Source organism: Lathamus discolor, chromosome 19 (genome assembly GCF_037157495.1).
Source record: "Lathamus discolor isolate bLatDis1 chromosome 19, bLatDis1.hap1, whole genome shotgun sequence".
Lineage (NCBI taxonomy): Eukaryota > Metazoa > Chordata > Aves > Psittaciformes > Psittacidae > Lathamus > Lathamus discolor.
This window is the reverse complement of record NC_088902.1, coordinates 219,395-240,677: the sequence shown is the minus strand read 5'-3', so window position 1 is coordinate 240,677 and position 21,283 is coordinate 219,395. Positions and strand designations below refer to the sequence as shown.

Here is a 21,283-nt window from a genome sequence, read left to right as displayed (position 1 = left end):
CCGCCAGCCCCGACCCGCCCCGACCCGCCCCGAGCCCGCCCCTAGGCGTTCTTGAGGCACTCGGCGATGAGGTTGAGCTCGTAGCACCAGGTCTCGTAGCGATAGGCCATGCGGATCTGGGCCACGTTCGTCTTCCGGATGTCGTTGCCTGGGGGCCCCTCTTCCTGGTAGTTTTCACCCAGGAACTTGGCTTTCTCCTGTCAGAGAACAGGACAAGCGCTGCAGAGCCCCGAGGCACCCTGCCCTGAGCGCAGCCTGCAGCGGTGCAGCCCTGTGTGCAGCTCTGGTGTCCCCCCCATAAGGACATGGAGCTGTTGGAGCAAGTCCAGAGGAGGCCACGAGGTTGATCAGGGCCAGGAGCCAGGCTGAGAACACTGGGGTGTTCAGCCTGGAGAAGAGAAGCTGCGTGGAGACCTCAGAGCAGCTTCCAGTGTCTGAAGGGGACTGCAAGGATGCTGGAGAGGGGCTCTTCATCAGGGACTGGAGCAATGGGACAAGGAGTGATGGGTTCAAACTTAAACAAGGGAGGCTGAGATGAGCTCTTAGGCAGAAGCTCTTCCCTGTGAGGGTGCTGAGGCGCTGGCACAGGGTGCCCAGAGAAGCTGTGGCTGCCCCATCCCTGGCAGTGCTCAAGGCCAGGTTGGACACAGGGGCTTGGAGCAAGCTGCTCCAGTGGAAGGGGTCCCTGCCTGGGGCAGGTGGCTCGGACTGGATGAGCTTTAAGGTCTCTTCAAGCCAAAGCAGTAACAGGTTCCATGTGCTGCAGACCTGGTCCTCATCCCCAGGCCTCTGGGTCCCCTAGAGGGGCACCCACCTCATGGGACAGGCCGCACTGCAGGAGGCTGTTCCTGGCGATTTCGCATATGTCACAGGTGCTGAGCTTGAAGACCTGGGCAGCGATGGCATACTCCTCCATGAGGGCCTCCTGCAGGAACAGGCTGTGTTAGAGGCCCCGCTGCAGCCAGGGCCACCCCAGCACGCTGGACCCTCTGCAAACACTGCTGGCTTCCCAGAGAAATGAGTCCAGGGATCAGCTCCCGCTGTACCTTGGTGTAATGGAACTGCATGGGGTCATCTGTAGAAAGGGACACCATGAGGCCCTTCTGGTGGTAGTCGGGCAATGGGTTCTTTGCGTACTCCAGGAAGAGGCTGTTGTTGCTGAGTGGGGACATAGCAATGGGAATTTGGGCAAGGAAGTACAGGTACTGCAACACAGGGGTCTGCAAAGACGAGCAGAGTTGCCAGGTTAGGAATAGAGTTGCTGTGTCCTTCACCTTTCCGGGGTCCCTCCTCAATCAGCCCAGTGCCCCAGCTAGGAAATCTAACAAAGAGTTCACATGTGCAAGAGACAGACAAGGGAGCAGTCCTCCAGGGAGCACAAGAGGCCAAGTGAGTTGAAACCTGTCTGATTTCAGCACTCGGCTGGCTCCAGTGACAACAGACATATGCAGTGATAGGTCTGTGAGGCTGAACCTCTGAAATCTGAATATGTTTCTCAGCTACATCCCCAAACATGCCTGGAGAACATCCCTCCATGCCTCAAGGAACCCACAGAATCATGTAACATCTGCCTGAAGCCAGGCTGTGTCAGTTTAAAGCAGAGGTGCAATTAACAGAGCTACAGTGGATGCCAGCTGTGTGCATGTACTCCTCTGCCATGCCTGGGCTGCTCTCTGACAGACTACTCCACTTACCTTCTTGAGGTTGAGACCATGCGAGATGTTATCTGCTGTCATGAAGGCTGTAAGCAGATGTGTGATGGCCCCGGCTTCCCCACAGTGTGGACGGAAGAGGAATGTGTTCATGCCACGCTGCCTAGGCACATGAAAGAAGAACTCAGAGCAAGCAAGCAGCAGGGGCAGGTGGCTGTGATGCAAGACTCCTTGACTTCAGGTCCAGCTCTGCCCCCAGCAGTGAGTTCCCAAGAATCCAGCTTGACCTAGGAGCACATTACTTGTGATCATTCCTCATCTTGAGCAAGCTGCTCTAGTGGAAGGTGTCCCTGCCTGTGGCAGGGGTTTGGAACTGGATGAGCTTTAAGTTCCCTTCCAACACAAACCAGGCTGGGACTCTATGATCTGTGCATGCAATAGATGCATCTCTGCAACTCCAACGTTTTCACCCCAGTTCATCACACTTCCTACAGAGGAGTGCTTGGATGGCTCTGGGACATAAAGCTCCAAACTACACTGGTGGCAGAGCATGGGGGACCCCACTTTTCCACACCAACAACCAAAGAGCTGAGACAACTCACGAGGCAGCCCTGCTTCTGCCAGCCCATCACACATCCCTTATCAGATCCTGGGCCTCACCTGCGTAGGTTATTCAGCACCAGGATGTTGGCATACATGTAATATAAATAATAGGTGTAGGATGGGTTCTTCTCTGAAGTCCATTGCTCTGGCTTTGGGCTTTTAGTGCAGAACATGTGTCCACTATGCTTGGATTCATCATCCACGCTGTCGAAGCCAGTGATCTGCTTGGCAAGGCAACAGAGAAGCTGCATCTCAAAGCTGCCCCCCTCCTCACGCTCAGGCAGACCAGCTTACCCTGCCCCACTGCAGCTTGCCATCACCCCGCTGCAGCCTGTAGCCCTGTCCCACCCACAACTGGCCACAAGGCCCCAGTGATGTTTTCCATGGGTAATATCCCATTTCTTGTGCACAAACAGGAAAGTGAATGTTCATCACACCCCGACAACATCATCAGGTGGCACTCACGTGGCGTAGAAGGACACTCAGTTGTTTGTGGGCTTGAGGGTTGATAGTTGCCTCAAACACAGGGACAAAGATATTTTCCAGCATTTTCCCAAAGTGTGGGAGGAAATTCTTAGACCTGAATACATCACTGTGGACACAGACAGGGATCAGCTGCTAGCAGAGGAACATGTCCCACTGTCCCCACAATCCCTCCAGGATAAAAAATGAGATAGAGTGCACTTGTTCAGCCTGGAGAAGAGAAGGCTCTGGGGAGACCTCAGAGCAGCTCCCAGTGCCTAAAGGGGTTACAGGAAACCTGGAGAGGGGCTTGGGACAAGGACCTGTAGGGACAGGCCAAGGGGAATGGCTTTAACCTGCCAGAGGGGAGGCTGAGATGAGCTCTTAGGCAGAAGCTCTTCCCTGTGAGGGTGCTGAGGCGCTGGCACAGGGTGCGCAGAGAAGCTGTGGCTGCCCCATCCCTGGCAGTGCTCAAGGCCAGGCTGGACACAGGGGCTTGGAGCAAGTTGCTCCAGTGGAAGGGGTCCCTGCCCAGGGCAGGGGTTGGAGCTGGGTGAGCTTTAAGGTCCCTTCCAACCCAAACCAGTCTATGATTAGGCACAGGGCTCTCTCAGACCCACAGCACATACTAAATCCTGGGTATTTGGATCATCCACTTCATGTTGGGGGAATAGACGCGGTGTTTGGTGAACCAGCTGGCTAGCTTGGGCCACTCCTCAGCTGATCGCCCATAGATTGAGAGGCGAGGCTCCATGTACTGGTACTTGGCATCCTCCAGATCACATCCAACCTCCTGCAAACCAGGATGCAGTTGCCTGGGGACCCTCCAGCCTCTGAGCACAGCAGCACTGCAGCTTAACTGTGCTCTTCTCTGTACTCTCACCTTGATGATGGTAGCAAAGTACTCGCCATCGATAGCATTGTCTGTTTTCAGATAGAGGTCACGCAGCTCACTGGCACCCACGGGGTTGTACTTGTCATTGAACTTGTCAAAGCGCTGGAATGTCTGACGTCCCTGGGGAGGGAAGGGTCAGGGTAAAGGCTACACACACCTCTGATCCAAACAACCCAAAATGGGGAAGCCAGGAGCTGCTGCATCCTGCCACAACCACTAAGATGTCATGGGTGCACGGGAGGGGAAAAGCTGTGCTTACAGGGGTGGGTAAGTGTGACCTGAGAGTGGTCTTATAGTAAATGCGCTACCACTTACAGCATGGACATCCAGGGAATCCACTGTCAGGTCATAGGGATGCAGATTGAGCTGCTGGAAAAGCTGTTTCAGGGTAAGCTGTTTGCCCTTGGCATCATAAACTATGCGGTCAGCATCCACAAAGTAGGATTTCTTGATAAAACGCAAAAGATGCTTCTGGTTCATGCAGGCTGCAGCATGGATGTGTGTGTCCACCTGAGAAACCAGAGGGACAGCTACCTAGTTTCAAATTGGGATGCTCAGGTACCATTACAAGGAGGCCAACAAACCCCATATATGAGCCCAATATGTGTGGGGAACTCAGCAGATGCACATAACAGGATGAGGCCAAGAGCACCCCAGTCAGCGCCATCCCATTAGCAGCAGTAGGTGCCACAGACCTTGACTCTAATATGCAGTTGTCAGGCGGGGGATGGCACTCAGACAGCTCATCTGCAGAGTCACCAGGGCTCTAAGCTTTGCCATTTACCTTCCGGCAGTTGTAGAAATCTCGGTGGGGGTTGTTCTTCAGCTCTTTGACCTCATCCATCTCATTTAGCATTTCATGCAATTGAAACTTGGATGAGAGGAACTTCAGGCGCCGATGAGCATAGGTCTTACTAGTGAAAGCAAAGGGCAGAACAGTGACTGGGCTCCTTCCCCCTCAACATAGGAGCATGGCACATCAAACACTAGGATGCAGCCTTCTCCTGAAGTGGGATTGCTCATGCTGGCCTGGCCCTGCTTCCCTAAGGTGCTTCCCCTGGCTCTATTACAGAGCTTCAAAGGAAGGCCTGGCCAGCTGTGAACATACCTGCAGAGTGTGTCTCCAATCCCTCAATGCTGGTTTCGCCTAAGACCCCAATCAAGATGGATGACAAGGGCCAAGGACACTTTGGAAACCAGCAGGCTGCAGGTATGTCATCAGGGGTTCCTCCCTCTGCCCAGGAAGAAGGGGCAACCCTGGCTCTGCCCTGACCTCCTTCTGCCTGCTGAGGCAGGACCTGTTCAGCTGCATCCAGCAGTGCTGGGTTGTGCACTTACACAGGCCCCTGTGCAATCAGGGCCAAGAGGAAGTTCATGTCATCAACGAAGTGCTCAAGGCTGGGGTAGGGCAGATCCTTTGGCTCATTTCTGTCAGCTGCTGCCTTGTCTTCATAGACATAAACTACACCATCCTTCATCTGAATGTGGTATCCCAGGTCCTCACCAAGATTCCCAGTGTCAAAGGGATCTTCTCCATCCTTCACTGGCGAGGTGAACACTGGACCAAAAGGACAATACCATGAGGCACATGCTGCCAGCCAAAACCCCATGAGCCTGCCCTGCTCCTCCACCACAGGCAGAGGGCAGAGACATCCCTGCCACTGAAGAGGACCGGGGGAAGCAACTCTCCTGTGCAGCACTCCCACAACCCTGCCCGCCACATAGTGAAGCCAGAGAGGAAACCCCCCAGGTACCTACATGGGCCTGGGCAAGCATCACTCGCCCTCCAGTCCTTGCCCTCGATAGTGCGCAGGTACTGGGATGGGGTCCTGGGGAACCTCTGCATGGACTGCTGCATGTGCTTCTCCCGGATGCACAGCGCACGGTACAGGCCTTTGCAGACAAGTTCAAAATCTTCCACTGTCACCTGCAAGAGAGTTGGTGCTGAAACAGCCTCACAAGGGAGCCTGCCTGCCTGAGAGATACCTGGTGCACTGAGAGAGAAAGAGGACAATTTTATTCACAGCAATTCACAGTGTTCAAGGCCAGGTTGGATGGAGCTTAGAGCAACCTGCTCTAGTGGAAGGTGATGATAGCAAAGTCCTAGACATGGCAAAGGGAAGTTCCTCTTGCCAGAACCAGTGAATTCCCCATCATCATCTTTTACATTCCTCGCTGCAAACTGAGATGGAAGCAAGGTCTGGGCAAAACACTAGAAGCTATTTTTGGAGCACAGGCTGTAACTGAAGCAAGACCAACAACATACACTGACCTAATGTGTCAATAATTTCTGATTTACTGCACAGGCAAGTGCTTTGGGCAGTCAGGAAAAGTCAGAGTGGCAGCATTGAGATTACTGTGCAGCAGCTTCAACCATTCTGGGATTCTGTAACATGCACAGATCTCAGACAGTTGTGTGCAAGCAAGTGCAGGCTACAACAGAATGAGCACAGCCCATCTTGCCATGCCCTCCCCTCTGCCCTGTCCAGACAACCCCATGGGGAACATGCACCACTCCACAGGCTCCTACTAAGGAATGCAGCTCTGGACCTTCCAGGGACATAGCAGGGTACCATGAGATGCTCATGAGACAAACTGAGCTGGGAGACACAGACTAACCCCACTGCAGCTCATACAGACTCCAATTACACTGGGCACTACTGAGGGAGAGGCAGCGACTGTATGAGGTGGTGGTCACCGTGGGGAAGGGTACAGCCATGCAAATACCTACCCCAGAGGCGTAATCCCCTGTGATCTGTACCCGCTGGAAGTCAGGCACAGTCTGGTACAGGGGGCAGGTGGAGATGACCTCTTCGATAGTGGATAGTTTGGTTACAGACTTCTGAGCCACAGGCACTGCCAACGCAATCGTCTTCATGCGGAACAAGCGCTTCTTCCTGCCAGGTAGGAGAACCTCAGGCACACAGCACTGACCACAGCCACATTCCAGCTGTGCACTACATGAACCATCTCACTGGTACTTTCTAAGCATCTCCAACAGGCAGTGCCAGGAGTAGGGTCACAGCACACATAGTAGCCACAGACTTTCAAGCATGGTCTTTAGAAGTTGCGCCTTTCCAGAGAAAGGTCTCCAAGTCTCCCTCTCCAGCAGCTCCGTGGCCATTTCTGTGCTGACACCTAAGAAACAGGCCCTTGGTGTCCTTCTGTCCAACAGTGGCAACAGTTGGAGAGGAAACCCTGAGGTACCTGAGAGGTGCCCTGGGATTACCAAGGATTTATCACAGGGATGGTGTGAGCTGTTTTCACAGGCACTGATTTATGTTCCCCAGCTCTGGCTGGGGACATGCAGACAACACTCCTCTCCTTTCCCCAGTTGCCCTGGTTGTTGCTCACCGCTTTTCTGATGTGACAATGCTCTCCTGATGTATCATATGTTCTCTCATCTCCTGGCGTGAAATAGGACAGATCTCTTCCACATCAAAAGGAGAGATCTCTTGCCTGGTCTCCTCATCTTTCACCTCAGAGGCAAAGACCTTCTCTGCGAAGGAGCGCAATGCCTCATCCATCTCTGAAGGGAGAAGAAGAGTGCAAGGTCACACAGGCATCTGGTTTGCAGCCACCGTTAACAGCCTCGTGCAGCATCTCAGTTCTCAGCTAAGAGGTGTCCTTAGGACACCTACGCCTCCATGCTGCCTGTAAGACTCTAAAGTTTGCAACAAGCTTAACAGAGCCTGGGCCACATACGGAGGGCTGGAGACATACCTGGATACCTCTGGTACAAACCACAGTTCAAGAGTGACACAAAAGGCCCAGAAAGCAGCCCATCCTTGCAAAGGGCACTGATAAGAGCATGCATAGAGACAAAGAAGGGAAGGCTGGCAGAACCCTTACAGCTGTAGGAAGCTGAAGACCCACTTGCTCCACAAGGAATCCAGCCAGGATGATGACAAGGTATAGATGGAGACAGACAGAACCAGCAGCTCAAGCACTTAGCTCCCCCCATCATCTTGCAGCTGAAGAGCTCCTAGCTGGAGTACCCTCTCAGCCCATCATGTGCAGTGTGCTGCAAAGGTGCCAGCTAACACGCCCCTATGAAAGCCACCGCTGATATAAGGTTGACTAGAGCTTTATGAAGAAAGAGAAAGAAAGTTAAAAGCTCTTCTACTGCCAACAAAATACCGTAACACGTGAACCTCAAGGGCTCTTGTGGTACCAGCTTCTGGAAGTGCACATTTGGGCAGTAATCGAGCAGGTTTTGCCAGCAGCTGGCAGCTCAGCATGAAGCGTAGCAAGGAAAGATGCTGAAAGATGAAGGACACCACCGGCATCTCAGACAGGACACGGTCAGCGGATGACAATCGAAGCAGACAGGACTGACAATGTGAATAAATGAGGTGAAACACTGGATCTGTCCCCTCATGGATCAAATCCTCTTGGAGCAGGATGCTCCAGCCTAAAGTAAATTTAAAAGAAGTTACTTTAGGCTGGATCTCTGTTAAGAAAAAGGGAAAACCAACCAAATAAACAACAAAGGTGTGAAGAGGCTCAAGGGAAACTGCAAAATGTTTCACTTCTTGCCCCAGTGGAAAGAACTCCTTTACGAAATGTTTATCTCCTGAGCAGGAGCTCAGGGCTGCAAGGACAATGTTTAACAAATAGCTTCGTATAGCAAAGCAGCAAAAGCTCAAACCATTCCATAGAGGAGTGAGGGGCACAGCTGGCACTGCTGAGAAACAGCACCTTCTCCGGCTGCTGGGACATCACCATGATCCTGTAACTGCTGCTTGTTTCCAGTGATCATGTCTAGGCAGTAACACAGAAAAGCATACAAAAAGCCTGGAAATACTCACCTTTGTCTTCTGCTGTTTGAGATAAAACAGAAACAAAACGAAACACATGTGATCAGCTCTTCAAACTTTAAGCCTTTTTGCCTAATCATCACATCAGTGATTATAAAGAGATGAGTGAAGGAAAAGTTTAGCCAAAGCCTTCCACTTGCAAAAGAAAGAACAGAACTTGTCACTTTGTACAATATAAAGATGGAAGCTCTGTGTTGACTGTTCCACAATAGCACTCCAGTGGTGTGTGCACAACGAACCACATGGCAGACGCCATCAGACCTGAGCTCTTTGGCAGAGCTTTTGCACTGCAGCTCTCCAAGGGAACAGCATTTCCTAGAATCTCCATCACCTCAGTCAACACCATAAGCAACTACAAGATACCCGCTCATCTAATAACACTGAGCTGTCTTAGAATGTCTCCCCCTGCACCTGGGGATGCAGAAGAGCACAGGAAGAACTGATGAGTGCCGAGCAGCATTCTCCTACTTAACAGAGAACAAATGTTTCAGTGATTCAGAGCACTGGGGCTGCTTTGCTGTTTTTTCATCCATCTCCTTTGTGAAGATCAGGGTGGATGGGAACATCAGAGATGCCAAAGTTCATCCTCCAGCTGCTTGCGGTCACATCTCCACTTACCCACTAATGGGATCAAATTGCTGAGACAGTTGCACAGATTTTCATGCACAGTTATAGTGTGGCATCAATATTTTGGGGTGCAACTCATGCCCTTTGCATCTGACTCAGCAAATTCAGACTGGAGCTCTGGCATCACAAATCACCAGCTGCTGACTTGCCAAAGCCCAGCCAGCAGAACATGCACTCATGGCACTTGAACTCCATGTATTCATTTGCAAACTAAGCATCCCAGAAATGCCTGCTTTGACCTTTCCTCTCTTTCGTGGATGAAAATGACAGTCATGAAGGTCAACAAATTCCTATTGGTGTTACAGGGCCAGGCTTTGACACAAGCTTCACACACCAGGACAGTGTCTATCACACCACACAGCACTGCAATTCTAACCTGCTCTTATCAGAACTGTTTGGTGCTGATCCTCCTCTGCAATGGCATCACATGTCCCTCTGTGCTGTTCTGCACAGCCTGGCTGGCCCTACGCCTGCTGCCCAGCTTGTGTTCCCCCTCCCTTGGGACCACAGCACCTCAAATCATCTGAGCTTAGCCAGGTTGACCAGAGACTCCTGAAATCCCTCTGTCCCCTTCCACAGTGATTTAATGATGTTGTTACAGGATCCAGTGCACTGCAGGAGAGACAGCATTTTTATTCACTACAAACAGAGCAAGATTTAAACAATCCCAGACTGGTTTGGGTTGGAAGGGACCTTGAAGTTCCAACCCCCTGCCATAGGCAGGGACACCTTCCACTAGAGCAGCTTGCTCCAAGCCCCATCCAACCTGGCCTAAACAATAATGTTTCTTTGCTGCATCATCCAAACAGGAAGAAAACCACTCAAAGCCCCCAGCAAAGTGCCCTGGGCTGCACAGGTACCACCAGACCCACAGGGGCTCCAGCCTGCCCAGTGGTTCCTGGCCTCACTACCTGCAGTTTCAGACCTACCTGGGATTCTCAGATGGGACATCTTTGCAGCAAATCTGCAGAGCCTCAAGTAACACCCTACTATAACAGAGCACAAGCGGGTGACTGACTGCACAACAGCCTCACACTGATTTTACTCCTTTCCCTTGCCTGTAATCAGACTCTCCTGCTCTAAAAGGAGAAGGGAGGTCAGCTCTAAGCCTATTTAAAGTGCAGCCACAAGCACTTGCACTGAAACAGGTGAAGCCAGGGCTCAAATTTAACTTCTTTAATGGAGGCTTTCATTTTATATTTAGCAGAGTAGGCTGAGGTTTGCATTGTTTTCATCAGCACAGGGGATGGGTACAAATGATGTGCTCTCGCTAATCAGTGCGCTGCTCAGAGAGGATGTTTCCTGAGAGGGGTTTTAGCAAAGGAAATGTCTTCACATCTTCCCAGCCGAATCAATCAAACAAAAGGGAAGTTCATGGAACTGTTTTGTTCCTGAGCTTTTCAGGAACTGCTGTTATAAAACTGTGTATCTTAATAGTAAGGGCGATCCTCAGTTCTGTATGTGGTGAGTCATAACCAAGGTGTATCTCACAGAGACCAGCACTCTAGTACAACCGAAGGTGCCACAAGAAACTGCTGTTTAAAGCTACACATAGTGCTTGGATGCCGCAGAGCAGGGTTTCAGTCTGGGAAGTACTTCTGCTTGCTTTAAGCAGATTCTTCCTAGCATCCAGGCATTGAGGGCTGTACCCAGTCCTCTAGGGTCTCGTCAAATCTACTGCAGATCTCTCATGAAGTTGGAAAACAGCTCCCCTCTGAAGGAAATGACCACAATTTGTAGTGCACTGCATATTGCCAGGGTAACTCTGAGCTCCTGACTCAGCTCAGCTTCCTGGTGGGAAGCAGAAAACCCTGAGCAGGTCAGAGGGATACAATAGCTTTGCTTTGAAACAGTCTTTTCCTGTTGGTTTCTACTTCACTTCTTGCTGGAGCTGACAAACTGCACTGAAATCGGGACAAGCCAAGCAAAGCTTCTGGGCTACAGGCAGCAGAGGCTTGCTGCTCAGTTCAATGTGACTTTGGTCATAACACTGAATGGAACAGAAAAACCAGCACTCCTGGAAAAGCCAACACTGGTTGGAAGTGTATGTGCATGTAAAGGCTTCCTGTGCTGGATGGCATAGGAACAGCTATGAAAAGGCTTTGTCCTCGATGGTGGCTGGAATGGGTGACTTGCATAAGATACAGATCTAGAAATAACCAGTCATAGACTTTGGCTGTAGGTGCATGGGAAGCTCCTGGCAGAACTATTCAGTGAAGTCAGACGAGCTGAGACCCGGCCCAGCATCAGACAACGTCCAAAGAATCCAGAAACTCTCAAGGGTCACTATTGGATGTGCACAACTTCAAACGTGCTGGGTTACAATGAAGAGATTCTCCAGAACTGAGGGAGTTTTAGCTTGGCTTCCCATATGTTCATAGAATCCCAAGAACATAGATTCTTCCCCCCCCCCCGCCCCAACATTTGGACGTGCAGCCAACGGGGCAAAGGTGGGACGCTGCCAGAGTCCTCATTTCTAACACCTGGTCTCATACCTGCTGGTAGCAGTCTTCAGTTTCTGAATTACTCTTGTTCTTACTCCCCAGATTCTGAGCTCCCAACACCAGGTTATTGTGTAACTGTTCCATTTAAGGTCAATAATGGCTTCTGCTGTTTTGCTCCCCCACAGGAACCTTTCTGAATAGGTCAAGACCTTGGGATTCACATCTGAAACCAAAGTTAACCTTTCGGGTGCCAGGGTCATCCCTTCTCAGGAGGTCTCTTGATCCCACAGCTTTTTTAATCACGGGGTCGATGTAGTTGGGTTCATGGTAGAAATATGAGTAAAGCTTGAGTATGTGGTGCTAAAGTTAGATCTGAGCCTCTTTAGGCTGAAGTACTGAGTACAAACAAGCCATCTTCTTGCTCTTTCTCAACTGCAAGGGGATTCACACCCCGAGGCTTCAGCGCAGCTCTAACCCCACCCCTCCCCATCTTTCCATCTGAGCTGCCTCCATCCCACCTCAGCCTGGTCAAAGGAAAAGGCCAGAACTTTGGAGCTGAAGGTTCCCGGAAGCCCAGCAGAGCAGCCCTGTCACAGGCGAAACTGTCCCTGTAGAAGCCTGGGGCAAGTGTTGGGAGAAAATGGTTTCAGTTCCTGAAGAGGAAAAGTATTAACAGAGGGGGAAATCCCATCATGCCCGGATGCGCTGTGCCTTTGACCAACAGCTCCTTGCACTAAGGAGCCTCAGCAAGTTCTCTCCCCACATTCCCTTAGTCACTCCCTACACAGATCCCTCCAATCCCTCCAGGGCTGTTTAAATCAACCTCTGCTCTGGAATTCAGCATAAGTCAGGAAATCCTGCAGGTGTGAGCTGGTTTGTAGGAGCAGATTGTCACAGCTAACCTTCATAGCGGAGGAAAGCTTTCCTAACAAGCCAGGAAAATCCCTTGCTTTTAAGCACTCATCTGTATATTCTGAATCTCTCCTTTTGGAACAGGCAGCTGCTACTGCAGCTACACAGTCCAGAGAGTTTTATACCCTCTTCTTAAGTTCCTTGCACAGAAAAGACTGGAGTCTGGGTTTCCAGAGGCCTGACACAGTGGCTTAGGAGAAATATATTCAAAGCACAGTTACTGCATGGTCCAACCCCTTATTGCAGGAAGAAAGCCAAAAGGGATGTATTTTAGAAGACTGAATTAAGCATCTTAAAAGCATGATTTGGACACAGCAACAACATTGTAGGTGATTTCACTCTTGGAATGCCAAGTAAAGAAATTCTTCCTCCCCCTTTCTGACTCGGCAATCATCCTTTCCAAGGGCAAATACAGCAAAAGTAGGATGAGGGACCCCACTGCAAATGTGGAGACTGAGCACTAACTCAAGGCATGCACAGATTGGTGAAGTCACTAAAACTGGACTGTGGAACAAGCCCATGGCACAACTCAAAGCCACTCTCACTGCTTGCTCATGCTGTAGTGAACATACAAATAGAGATGTTCGTGCCACATTGCAGAAGGGACAATCCAAGGAAACCCAGATCCCACCGGGAAAGCAGAGAGTATCATGGTAAGCTTTCTGTGAGCCAGTTGTGGACCCCCCATGCCCAGCTCACCTCCAACAAAAGAAACAACCAAAGAATTCAAAGTTTTATTACTTAAAAAAGTTATTTAAGAAGCAAAATAATTTACTTCAATTCAAACCAAATGAGATGCATTATTGGAAGCAAATAATTATACAAATTAACAAGTTAGCCCTTGAATAAAAGTCCAGATCCCAACAGTTCCCTACAATCCTGGAAGTTACACACAAACACTCACTCAAGGCTTGGGGAGTTAAGAGGACCACGCAATTCAAACTCCCACTACTCTCCTTCCCCACATAGGCTTGAAGCTGCTTGAAATCCAGTTCTAAGTCACTGCACTAAGCTCCAATGGCTGCAGCATCACCGTGACCATCCAAAGTCCAGCTGATGGCAGAAAGAACAAAATCTGAGCCGTGTTGTTTGAACAAGACCACAGCGTGGGGACACGAACAGGAACAAGCCACGGAGTTCCACTATCTCACAGTTAAACAGCTGCTCATGGGAACCTTTGTTTTCTTATTGGCACTTGTAATTTTTCAACAAGAACTTTACCCTTTTGTTGTATTTTACCTCAGTTGTTCTTGCCCATTTCCCCCGGCAGGATGGGGCAGTTCACCTGGCACCAACACACGGGGTTGCTGTTAGTTCTAAATAACACCTGGACTAAATCTACAAGCCCCCCTTTCCCAGGGACTTGTGCAAAAACTTCTGTGCTTAAATTCTGAATCATTCCCCCCAAAGCTCTTGGGGGGTTTGTCCTTCCGCGGTTCTCTCTCAGTTGCCACCAAAACCAGGGTTCTCTTACAGACAGCTGGAAACGAAGCACAAACCCTGAGTTTGTATCACTGTACATCTGAAACTAAAATCATGCAGATGGGAGGGAGCACAGCCTGTGTGGATCAGCTCTGCAGCATCCCCTCTAAGGCTCCAGAGGTGAATCCACACTGAGCCATCCTTACCAGATCATCTTCACTTCTAAGATTTTATACAGGCCAAGAGAAAGGGAACCCCAAAGCCAAGGCAGATGCGTTTGCCAGTTCTCAAACAACTCCGAGAATTCACAACTTGTGGATTTTTCACAGCAGATTTTTGAATGACAACTATAACATGCCCTGCAATGGGGAGTTACGGTGATGAACCTTCATCCAAAAGAAACAGTTTTCCATACATGACCACACAACCTCCAAACATCCAATGCCAGATGAAAAAGGTTTCCCATGGTCATAGGCTCCGACCTCTGCAGTCCTGTTTGCCAGGAAAGAAACTCCCAAGTTTCTCAATAAGCAAAACCCGTCAATGTAGCCAGATGACAAGATCTCACCATTCAAACATAGTGCAAACTCCACACTGCTGCCTCTCCTGTGCAACCAGACGTGTATCCCAAAAGCTGCCATCTTCCAGATGCAATTTATTAAGTAGAAAACAGCGTGCCACTCACGTCTTCAGAAGCAGACAGTCATCTGCTGCCACAGTGCTGAACGCTTTCATCAATCACTTCTCTTCTTGCACCAAATAAACCCTGCTTGCTGCTTACAGCCAGGACAGCTTGCAGCGAGGGTAATTCTGTCACATTTAACTTGCAGGCATGAGATCATCTTCAGATGAACTCAACCTGACTCACCATTTGTGTGTGTTGCTGGAAAATAATGTGTTGTGTGAAAACATTGTGGGTTTAGTTTTTCATCAGTGTCTCATCAGTCATGGGTAAAACAAACTGCAAAAAGTACTTATAAGGATTATCACTGATAAAGAAAACCTGATGCAGATTGAGCCTCTTCCATTCCAAGAGGATTAAGAATGTAAGTAGTGGAGGGAGCAATATTAAAAGGAACAATTTCTTCTCTCAGCATTCACTGATTTCTAATTTCCATTTGAAACTGAGAACTCCAAGTGAAGGTGTAGGAATCTGACACCAAACTGAATTAAGCCTCCTGCAATGTCTCTGCTCACGCTGGTTCAGCAGGCTGACTGCATGCTCCCTCTGTTGGCTGAAGAATCTTTACCTCCAGATACCAGCTGGGAATTCAGCTTTGCAGTGGGACACACTGACTGACCACACGGAATAAAGCCCCATAGCACGAGAACTGGGGAAAGACACAGTATTCCGAGGAATGCTGGTAGGTTTTGCAACACTGACCACACTTGTACGTCCCTATTATAGGAGGTGACGACATGTTCTAGGAAGAACTCACCCAGCTGATGCAGGAATTCTCCTGTACAATTCTCTCAGAACAAGCCCAGAATTCCTGCCGGTAAAACACCACCTCCTGCAGTCACTGCTGAACTCGCTGCCTCCCTCATTTTGCAAGGATGCTGCAATCAGAAGCCAGCTCTGTTCCTGTTCTAGCTCACTGCTTTCTCCCCTCAGCCTGGGTGTACATGACAACCACTGCACCAAGCAGAGTCAGCCTGAAATCCCACACCTCTCCCTGACACAGAGACTCTCCAGCTACATTTTACAGAGAGACAATTTGCAGAGACTGTGTTTTACAGTCTGCTGGTAAGAAAGTAATTGAGAATAAAGTAGTCTGCAAGTTACAGAGCTGAGTAACAGCTGTGCAAGTTCTCTAACCTCCAGTTATTGGATTAACTATTGAGATGCTGCCCATAAATGCTGGCAGTTAATGTTAAAATGAGCATCTGACTAATTTGGTCCAACTCAGAAGAGATCTGAATGCTGCAGAAAAACAATACAAACAGTTCCACCTACAAAGAAAGTAAAAACCAGAGGCAGGATGTCCCCCTCCCTAGTTCAAGAGTCTTACAAGTGCTTGCTGGATCTTCCAGTCTACGAACTCTTTCATTAGTATCCTGTCAGGTAAAGGTATCACCCACACAAGACTCGCCTGCTTCAGACAACAAGCTCCCAAGAAATTCCAGTCCTTGGGGTTTTCCTCAACCCAAGGGAACAGGGGAAAACTTCCAATCTTCTTAGCAAACAGGCACTTAAGTAAGGAAAGAGAACTCCTTTTTATTACAGAAAATGAAGGATCAGTTAAGTGGTACTCCTGGCACAAAGGAGATGTTGCAAATATACTGTAGGGGTGGGTGCACAGAGAGCAGATACCAATCCGATACGTGACAGGAGCATCCATGGTGGCAAAAGCATTTCTGACATAAGCTGCCAAGCAACGATCAGTGCTACTCCTCTGACAGTGCTGCAAATCAGAATCCAATTGAAAGGGGACAAACATCGCTTCTAGCTTTTTACTCTAGAGGTAAAGTGTCATCTTTTTCACAGCATTTAGTCTCTGTAGTTCACTTTTCTTGCGACTGGTTTTCTTCTTGACCAAACCCAGATAACACAGTGAGAAAAGAATCCCAGTTCATCAAGAGATACGACTGCTCTGTTAGCTGAGCAAGGAGGTAGATGCCACAGATGTTCTCTTCAGATGGAGCACAGAAAAGGACCTTGTGCTATTTAACTGGTACCAAGATTCTGGTCACTGGCACCAAAATACTGCAGGGCATCAGCATGAGACGCAGTACAGTAGCATTGAGACTTGTCCAGCAGCTACATCTGAACCACGTATTCTTGGCATCTGGAACAGAAAGGCATCTCTAATTAGCTGCTCTCCACCTTGTGATGTGCAGAGCAACGGTCCCGAACGCATCTGCCTGTTTTTATGGTGATGAGCAACATCTTTCAGGTAACTGCTGGAAAGAACTTCAGCTGGGGAACTCCTAAAGTTCATTACTTGCATTATTTTATTTGGTTAATCTTCAAACAGTAAATACTCCAGAGCAAAGCATCTCAAGCTGCTCGGGGTCAATCAACCACCAGCAAATGGTGACTGCAGAACTGTGCACATTCTCTTTCTAGTTCAGGTGCTTCTTGTGTATAGAACAGAAATGACACATTCTCCAAATAGTCAGAATGATTTCCCAAAGGAAAAAGACACTGACAAAATGATACAGAAAACCCAACAATGATCAGTAATAAATGACTGACACCAAGCTCACCTTATCACATCACAATGCAGGACAATCCCATGCAGCCTTGATTCCCATCCTCATTGCTGTTGAGCTTTTTCATCCGGTACTGCCGGATCTCTCTCACCAGTGTGTAAAAAGCATCTTCCACGCCCTGAATGCAAAGGATCCAGGTAAAGTATTTTCTTCCCTGAAGCTTTTGAAATGACTGTTCTTTGCATCCCAGAATCTCTTAACATAGTTGAAAGACCTACCCGTACAGGAAGAGTAGTAGCCAACTTATCCTATAGCTCATAAGAAGGAGAAACTAGCACTTCAGTCCCAAACTCTTGGCTTATGATCTTAACTCCTCCTCAGAGGCAAATACCCAGAGGAACAGCCATTAAAGGAAACAAGGCAAATTGTAACTGTAGAGGGGTCCTGTGCAGGAAAATTACTTCTTGACTCGTCATCTCTGGCTTAGGATTCTTAGGATTTTCTGGCTGCTGCTTAATAACTGCAGCTTTTCTGCTTCAGTCCACACTGTTGTGGGTAGAACCAGGCTGACCAGACAGAGCCATGTATCCAGTGCAGCTCTGAACAAACCTATTTCTCCACTGGGGAAATCCTTCTGTAAACATAATCTTATAAACAGCCTTTGTTAAGAAGCCAAGAAAACTGAACAAGTCTGCGATGACTAATGGCAGTCTGACCATGCTCTAGCAAGAGCAGATCATAGAATCATGGAATGGTTTGGGTTGGAAGGGACCTTAAAGCTCACCCAGCTCCAACCCCTGCCACAGGCAGGGACCCCTTCCACTGGAGCAGCTTGCTCCAAGCCCCTGTGTCCAACCTGGCCTTGAGCACTGCCAGGGATGGGGCAGCCACAGCTTCTCTGGGCACCCTGTGCCAGTGCCTCAGCACCCTCACAGGGAAGGATGAAGCTCTCTTTACAGACATGAAGCTGTGGCTGCCCGCAGTACATGGGAAAATGTGAGACCATTCTGCATTTATCATGCAGGAAGAGGTCAGACAAGAACAGAAGCATCTTACCTGTCTTGTTTTAGCAGATGTTTCTATGAAGGGGATTCCATAGCTTTTTGCTAATTCTTGAGCCTGTTTTGTGTCTACTGTTCTCGTGGGCAAATCACACTTGTTCCCAACTAGCACCATTGGCACGTCATCCGAATCTTTCACTCTCTTGATCTGTTCTCTTAAAAAAGACAAGTTTTTAAAAGTTAGGAACTGTTTTCTAAATATACAGACTTGTTTAGTTCAGTATTCAACCAACCTTGTGCTACAAAAATAGATACTAAAGCTGGACAGGACTCAGGGGTTCTAACCTACAGCAATATGTCAAATAATTTCCTACACTTCATCTTCTTGTCCACACGTAACTCCACCATTTGCCTCCTTGCCCATTTTCTTAGAGATCATGTTCTGTGGGCTCTAAATGTCACTGGATTAAAACAACCACCGAGATAAGTGCCCCATTCTCAACAGACTACTCAAGTATTGACAGAGAACACAGATAAGCTTGAAAAACTTTCTCATATAACTGAGAGGTTTAACATTTGTCTATTATTTACTCGTCACTGGATTTAAGAGCAAATGGGTCTCCTGCCTTTTCCGCTCTGCTCCGGTGGCACAGCCCCTGGTCATACCTGTAAAGGTTAATATCAGCAAATGATTTACTGTTGTTAATGGCAAAGACACAGAGGAATCCTTCCCCAGTTCGCATGTACTGGTCCCGCATGGCGCTGTACTCCTCCTGCCCCGCAGTGTCCAGGATGTCCAACAGGCACGTCTCGCCATCGATAACCACCTGCTTTCTGTACGAGTCCTGGAACACACACAGGCAGACTGTAGGGTAAAGCACTTCTTGACTTCTGTCCGCTTCAGGCAGTTTTAAGAAAAAATAAATATAGTAAGAATAAAGAGAAGCGTGAATCAGGAGCATTTCTAGCCCTGCCTGATAAAAAGACACCAGCACTAAGAACTGCCAGGAATTAAACTGTTGCTCTAATCCCCCTCAATGTTTCTGACTAAAAAGCAGAGTCCTGTCTGTAAAAAATTCCTTTAGCGGTGGAAAAATGATAAACACCATCACTGCAGCACCATGACTGGAATCTCCAACCTACCAATTGATGACTTCTTTTGTTGCCATTGTGCCTACCTGCACCCTGCCCTGGGCAGCAAGGAGTGCGACAGGCAAGGAGTGCGACAGGCAAGGAGTCTTTGAAAGTGTCCTGGTTTTAGCTGTAGCGGAGTTAATTCTCTTCCTAGAGAATCCCTCCTCTGCCGGGAGGAAGCAGGGACAGGACACCTGACCCAAACTAGCCAAAGGGGTATTCCATGCCACAGCACGGCATGCCCAGTATATACAGTGGGGGGAAGTTATCCAGAAGGGACTGATTGCTGCTGGGGCTGGGCTGGGTATTGGTCTGCAGGTGCTGAGCAGTTGTATTGGGCATCACTTGTGATTGTTGTTGTTTTTTCATTTTCCCTTTTACTTTTATATTCCCTCCCCTCGCTGTTTTCCTTATCACTGTTATCATACAGCCCTTTAGTCAATAAACTACTATCATCTCAACATGTGGGTACTACATTAGAATCATAAAACCAACCAGGCTGGAAAACCCCTTTAAGCTCATTAAGTCCAAACCTTCTCCAGCACTGCATTTACCAGGTACTCATGCGATTACAGGTCCACTTGTGCCTGCAGCTCCTGAGCCACGCAGCGGCTGCAGCGCAGCGGCTTGCTCCGAGCGCAGCCCGGTGCATAACGGGAAGAAACCCTCCTCTCTGCCTCGCCTCCCATTGCTTCTCGTTAGCAGAGGCAGCGCTAAGATGAGCGCTCGGTACCGATACAGCTCAGCGGCCAGAACCCTCCCGCTTCCCCTCCGCTCCCCGCGCGGGGCCGGCGCCGGCACCTTCCAGCCGCAACCCCGGCGGAACCAAAGGAGCAAAGCGAGCGGCGGCCGGCCCGCCCCGGCCCCGGCCCCGGCCCCGGCTCACCTCGATGGTGGGGTCGTACTCGTCCACGAAGTGGTTCTGGATGAGCTGGATGGTGAGCGCGCTCTTCCCGACGCCGCCGGCGCCCACCACCACCAGCTTGTACTCGGTCATCGCCGGCACCGGCGCCCCGCGGCGCCGCCCTCCTCCGCTTCCGCCTTCCGCCGCGCCCGTTGCGTCACCACCCGCCGCCGGAAGCGCGGCAAGAGCGCAGCTACTTCCGGAGCCGTGCTGCCGGCGCGGCCCTCCCCTTCCCCTTCCCCCCCCCCGCCCCGGCGGGAAGGAAGAGACGGTGGGGGAGGGCGGGTTCGTTTTGTCTCAAAATCAGTAAAACTTTATTATTCTATTTCCATTCTTTGCCATTAACAGAAAAACCTGGAGAAAGCAACGTCCGGTTTACAAAGATAACGCGTCTCCCCGAGAAACCCCGACAGCGAGAAGAGAGGTAACGTGACGGAACGAAAACGACCCCGGAACTGAACGAACGCAAGCCCCGGACCTCGGCTCGGTCCGGCGGTAGCTCCGGATCCTGGCGGGCGAACAAGACTCAGACCGACCAATCCGGTTTCTTGATGATGACGTGTGACGGGAACATGGGGGGGGGGGGGGGGCGGGGGGCGCAAAATAAAGCACACAGAGATCAACTATCCCACCTCGATGAAAGGCTCGGTACAGCTAGTATGGGAAGCCTAAAGGAGTATTTATTCTGTTACAGTACATGGTGCTGGCTGCAAAAAAATAGAGAAAAAAAAAAGTATTCACTTCAGGCACAACTTCGTCCTTTGTTTCAGATTAAATCAGTCAAGGAAAAGGGGGGGTGGAAGCTGCAGTGTTGGAAGCAGCAGATTTGTGCATTGTTTTCAGTATATTTAAATTACCACACTGATGGCACACCTCAGCCTTAGGAAATTCTGCACTGCACGTGGTTCCAAACACTACAAACACAAGGTGAAGCTCGGAAAGAGGCTCTCATTGGGCTCTAAAGGTCACTGGCAAAAGGACTGAAGTTAAATGAAACGGGAAAGCACTGGAACATTTGGCCACCAACTTAAGTTATCTGAACGTTCAGAGAGATTTGCATCAAGTTGCACTGATTCCACCCTCCCATGGTCCTTGGGAGTGGAGCAGTGAGCTGAAGGGAGCCTCCCGCTTCCACCAGGAAGCTGACACAACGCAGTCACGCACTAAGGCATAGGAACACCTCAGCCAAGATAACAAAGCAGAGAGAACTGTAGTGCAGAATTCCGTAAGGTCTACCCGAGTCGAGCTCTC

General features: G+C 49.6%; 2 protein-coding genes across 2 annotated transcripts; both read right to left on the bottom strand.

Annotated features, from left to right (window-relative positions):
• Nucleotides 1-29: 29 nt before the first annotated feature.
• Nucleotides 30-10,057, bottom strand: AMPD1 (adenosine monophosphate deaminase 1). Its single transcript, XM_065698128.1, has 15 exons — nt 9,989-10,057; nt 6,967-7,141; nt 6,344-6,509; nt 5,371-5,539; nt 4,951-5,170; nt 4,397-4,526; nt 3,928-4,122; nt 3,601-3,732; nt 3,347-3,510; nt 2,721-2,847; nt 2,313-2,476; nt 1,695-1,815; nt 1,047-1,220; nt 815-925; nt 30-197 (listed from the first exon to the last, which is right to left on the bottom strand). Exons 1-15 carry the CDS (start codon nt 10,008-10,010, stop codon nt 42-44), a joined length of 2,226 nt encoding a protein of 741 aa, XP_065554200.1. The 5' UTR covers nt 10,011-10,057; the 3' UTR covers nt 30-41.
• Nucleotides 10,058-16,035: 5,978 nt separating this feature from the next.
• On the bottom strand, nt 16,036-20,193 carry NRAS (NRAS proto-oncogene, GTPase). The gene is made up of 5 exons (XM_065698614.1): nt 20,015-20,193; nt 18,661-18,839; nt 18,050-18,209; nt 17,048-17,171; nt 16,036-16,626 (listed from the first exon to the last, which is right to left on the bottom strand). The coding sequence occupies exons 1-4, from the start codon at nt 20,123-20,125 to the stop codon at nt 17,052-17,054; spliced, it is 570 nt and encodes a 189-aa protein (XP_065554686.1). The 5' UTR covers nt 20,126-20,193; the 3' UTR covers nt 16,036-16,626; nt 17,048-17,051.
• Between the last annotated feature and the right edge of the window lie 1,090 nt (nt 20,194-21,283).

What these genes read in the sequence shown, in the direction of transcription:
- AMPD1 (XM_065698128.1), bottom strand. Translation starts at nt 10,010, where the DNA reads ATGTCCCATCTGAGAATCCCAG. An exon ending in ATTTCTACAACTGCCGGAAG is followed by an intron (nt 4,123 to 4,396) that starts GTAAATGGCAAA and finishes CTGGTTTCTCAG; the next exon opens with GTGGACACACACATCCATGC. An exon ending in GTGCTGAATAACCTACGCAG is followed by an intron (nt 1,816 to 2,312) that starts GTGAGGCCCAGG and finishes TCATGTGCCTAG; the next exon opens with GCAGCGTGGCATGAACACAT.
- NRAS (XM_065698614.1), bottom strand. Translation starts at nt 20,125, where the DNA reads ATGACCGAGTACAAGCTGGTGGTGGTGGGCGCCGGCGGCGTCGGGAAG. An exon ending in AGTACGACCCCACCATCGAG is followed by an intron (nt 18,840 to 20,014) that starts GTGAGCCGGGGC and finishes TGTGTGTTCCAG; the next exon opens with GACTCGTACAGAAAGCAGGT. An exon ending in CATCTGCTAAAACAAGACAG is followed by an intron (nt 17,172 to 18,049) that starts GTAAGATGCTTC and finishes CTTTGCATTCAG; the next exon opens with GGCGTGGAAGATGCTTTTTA.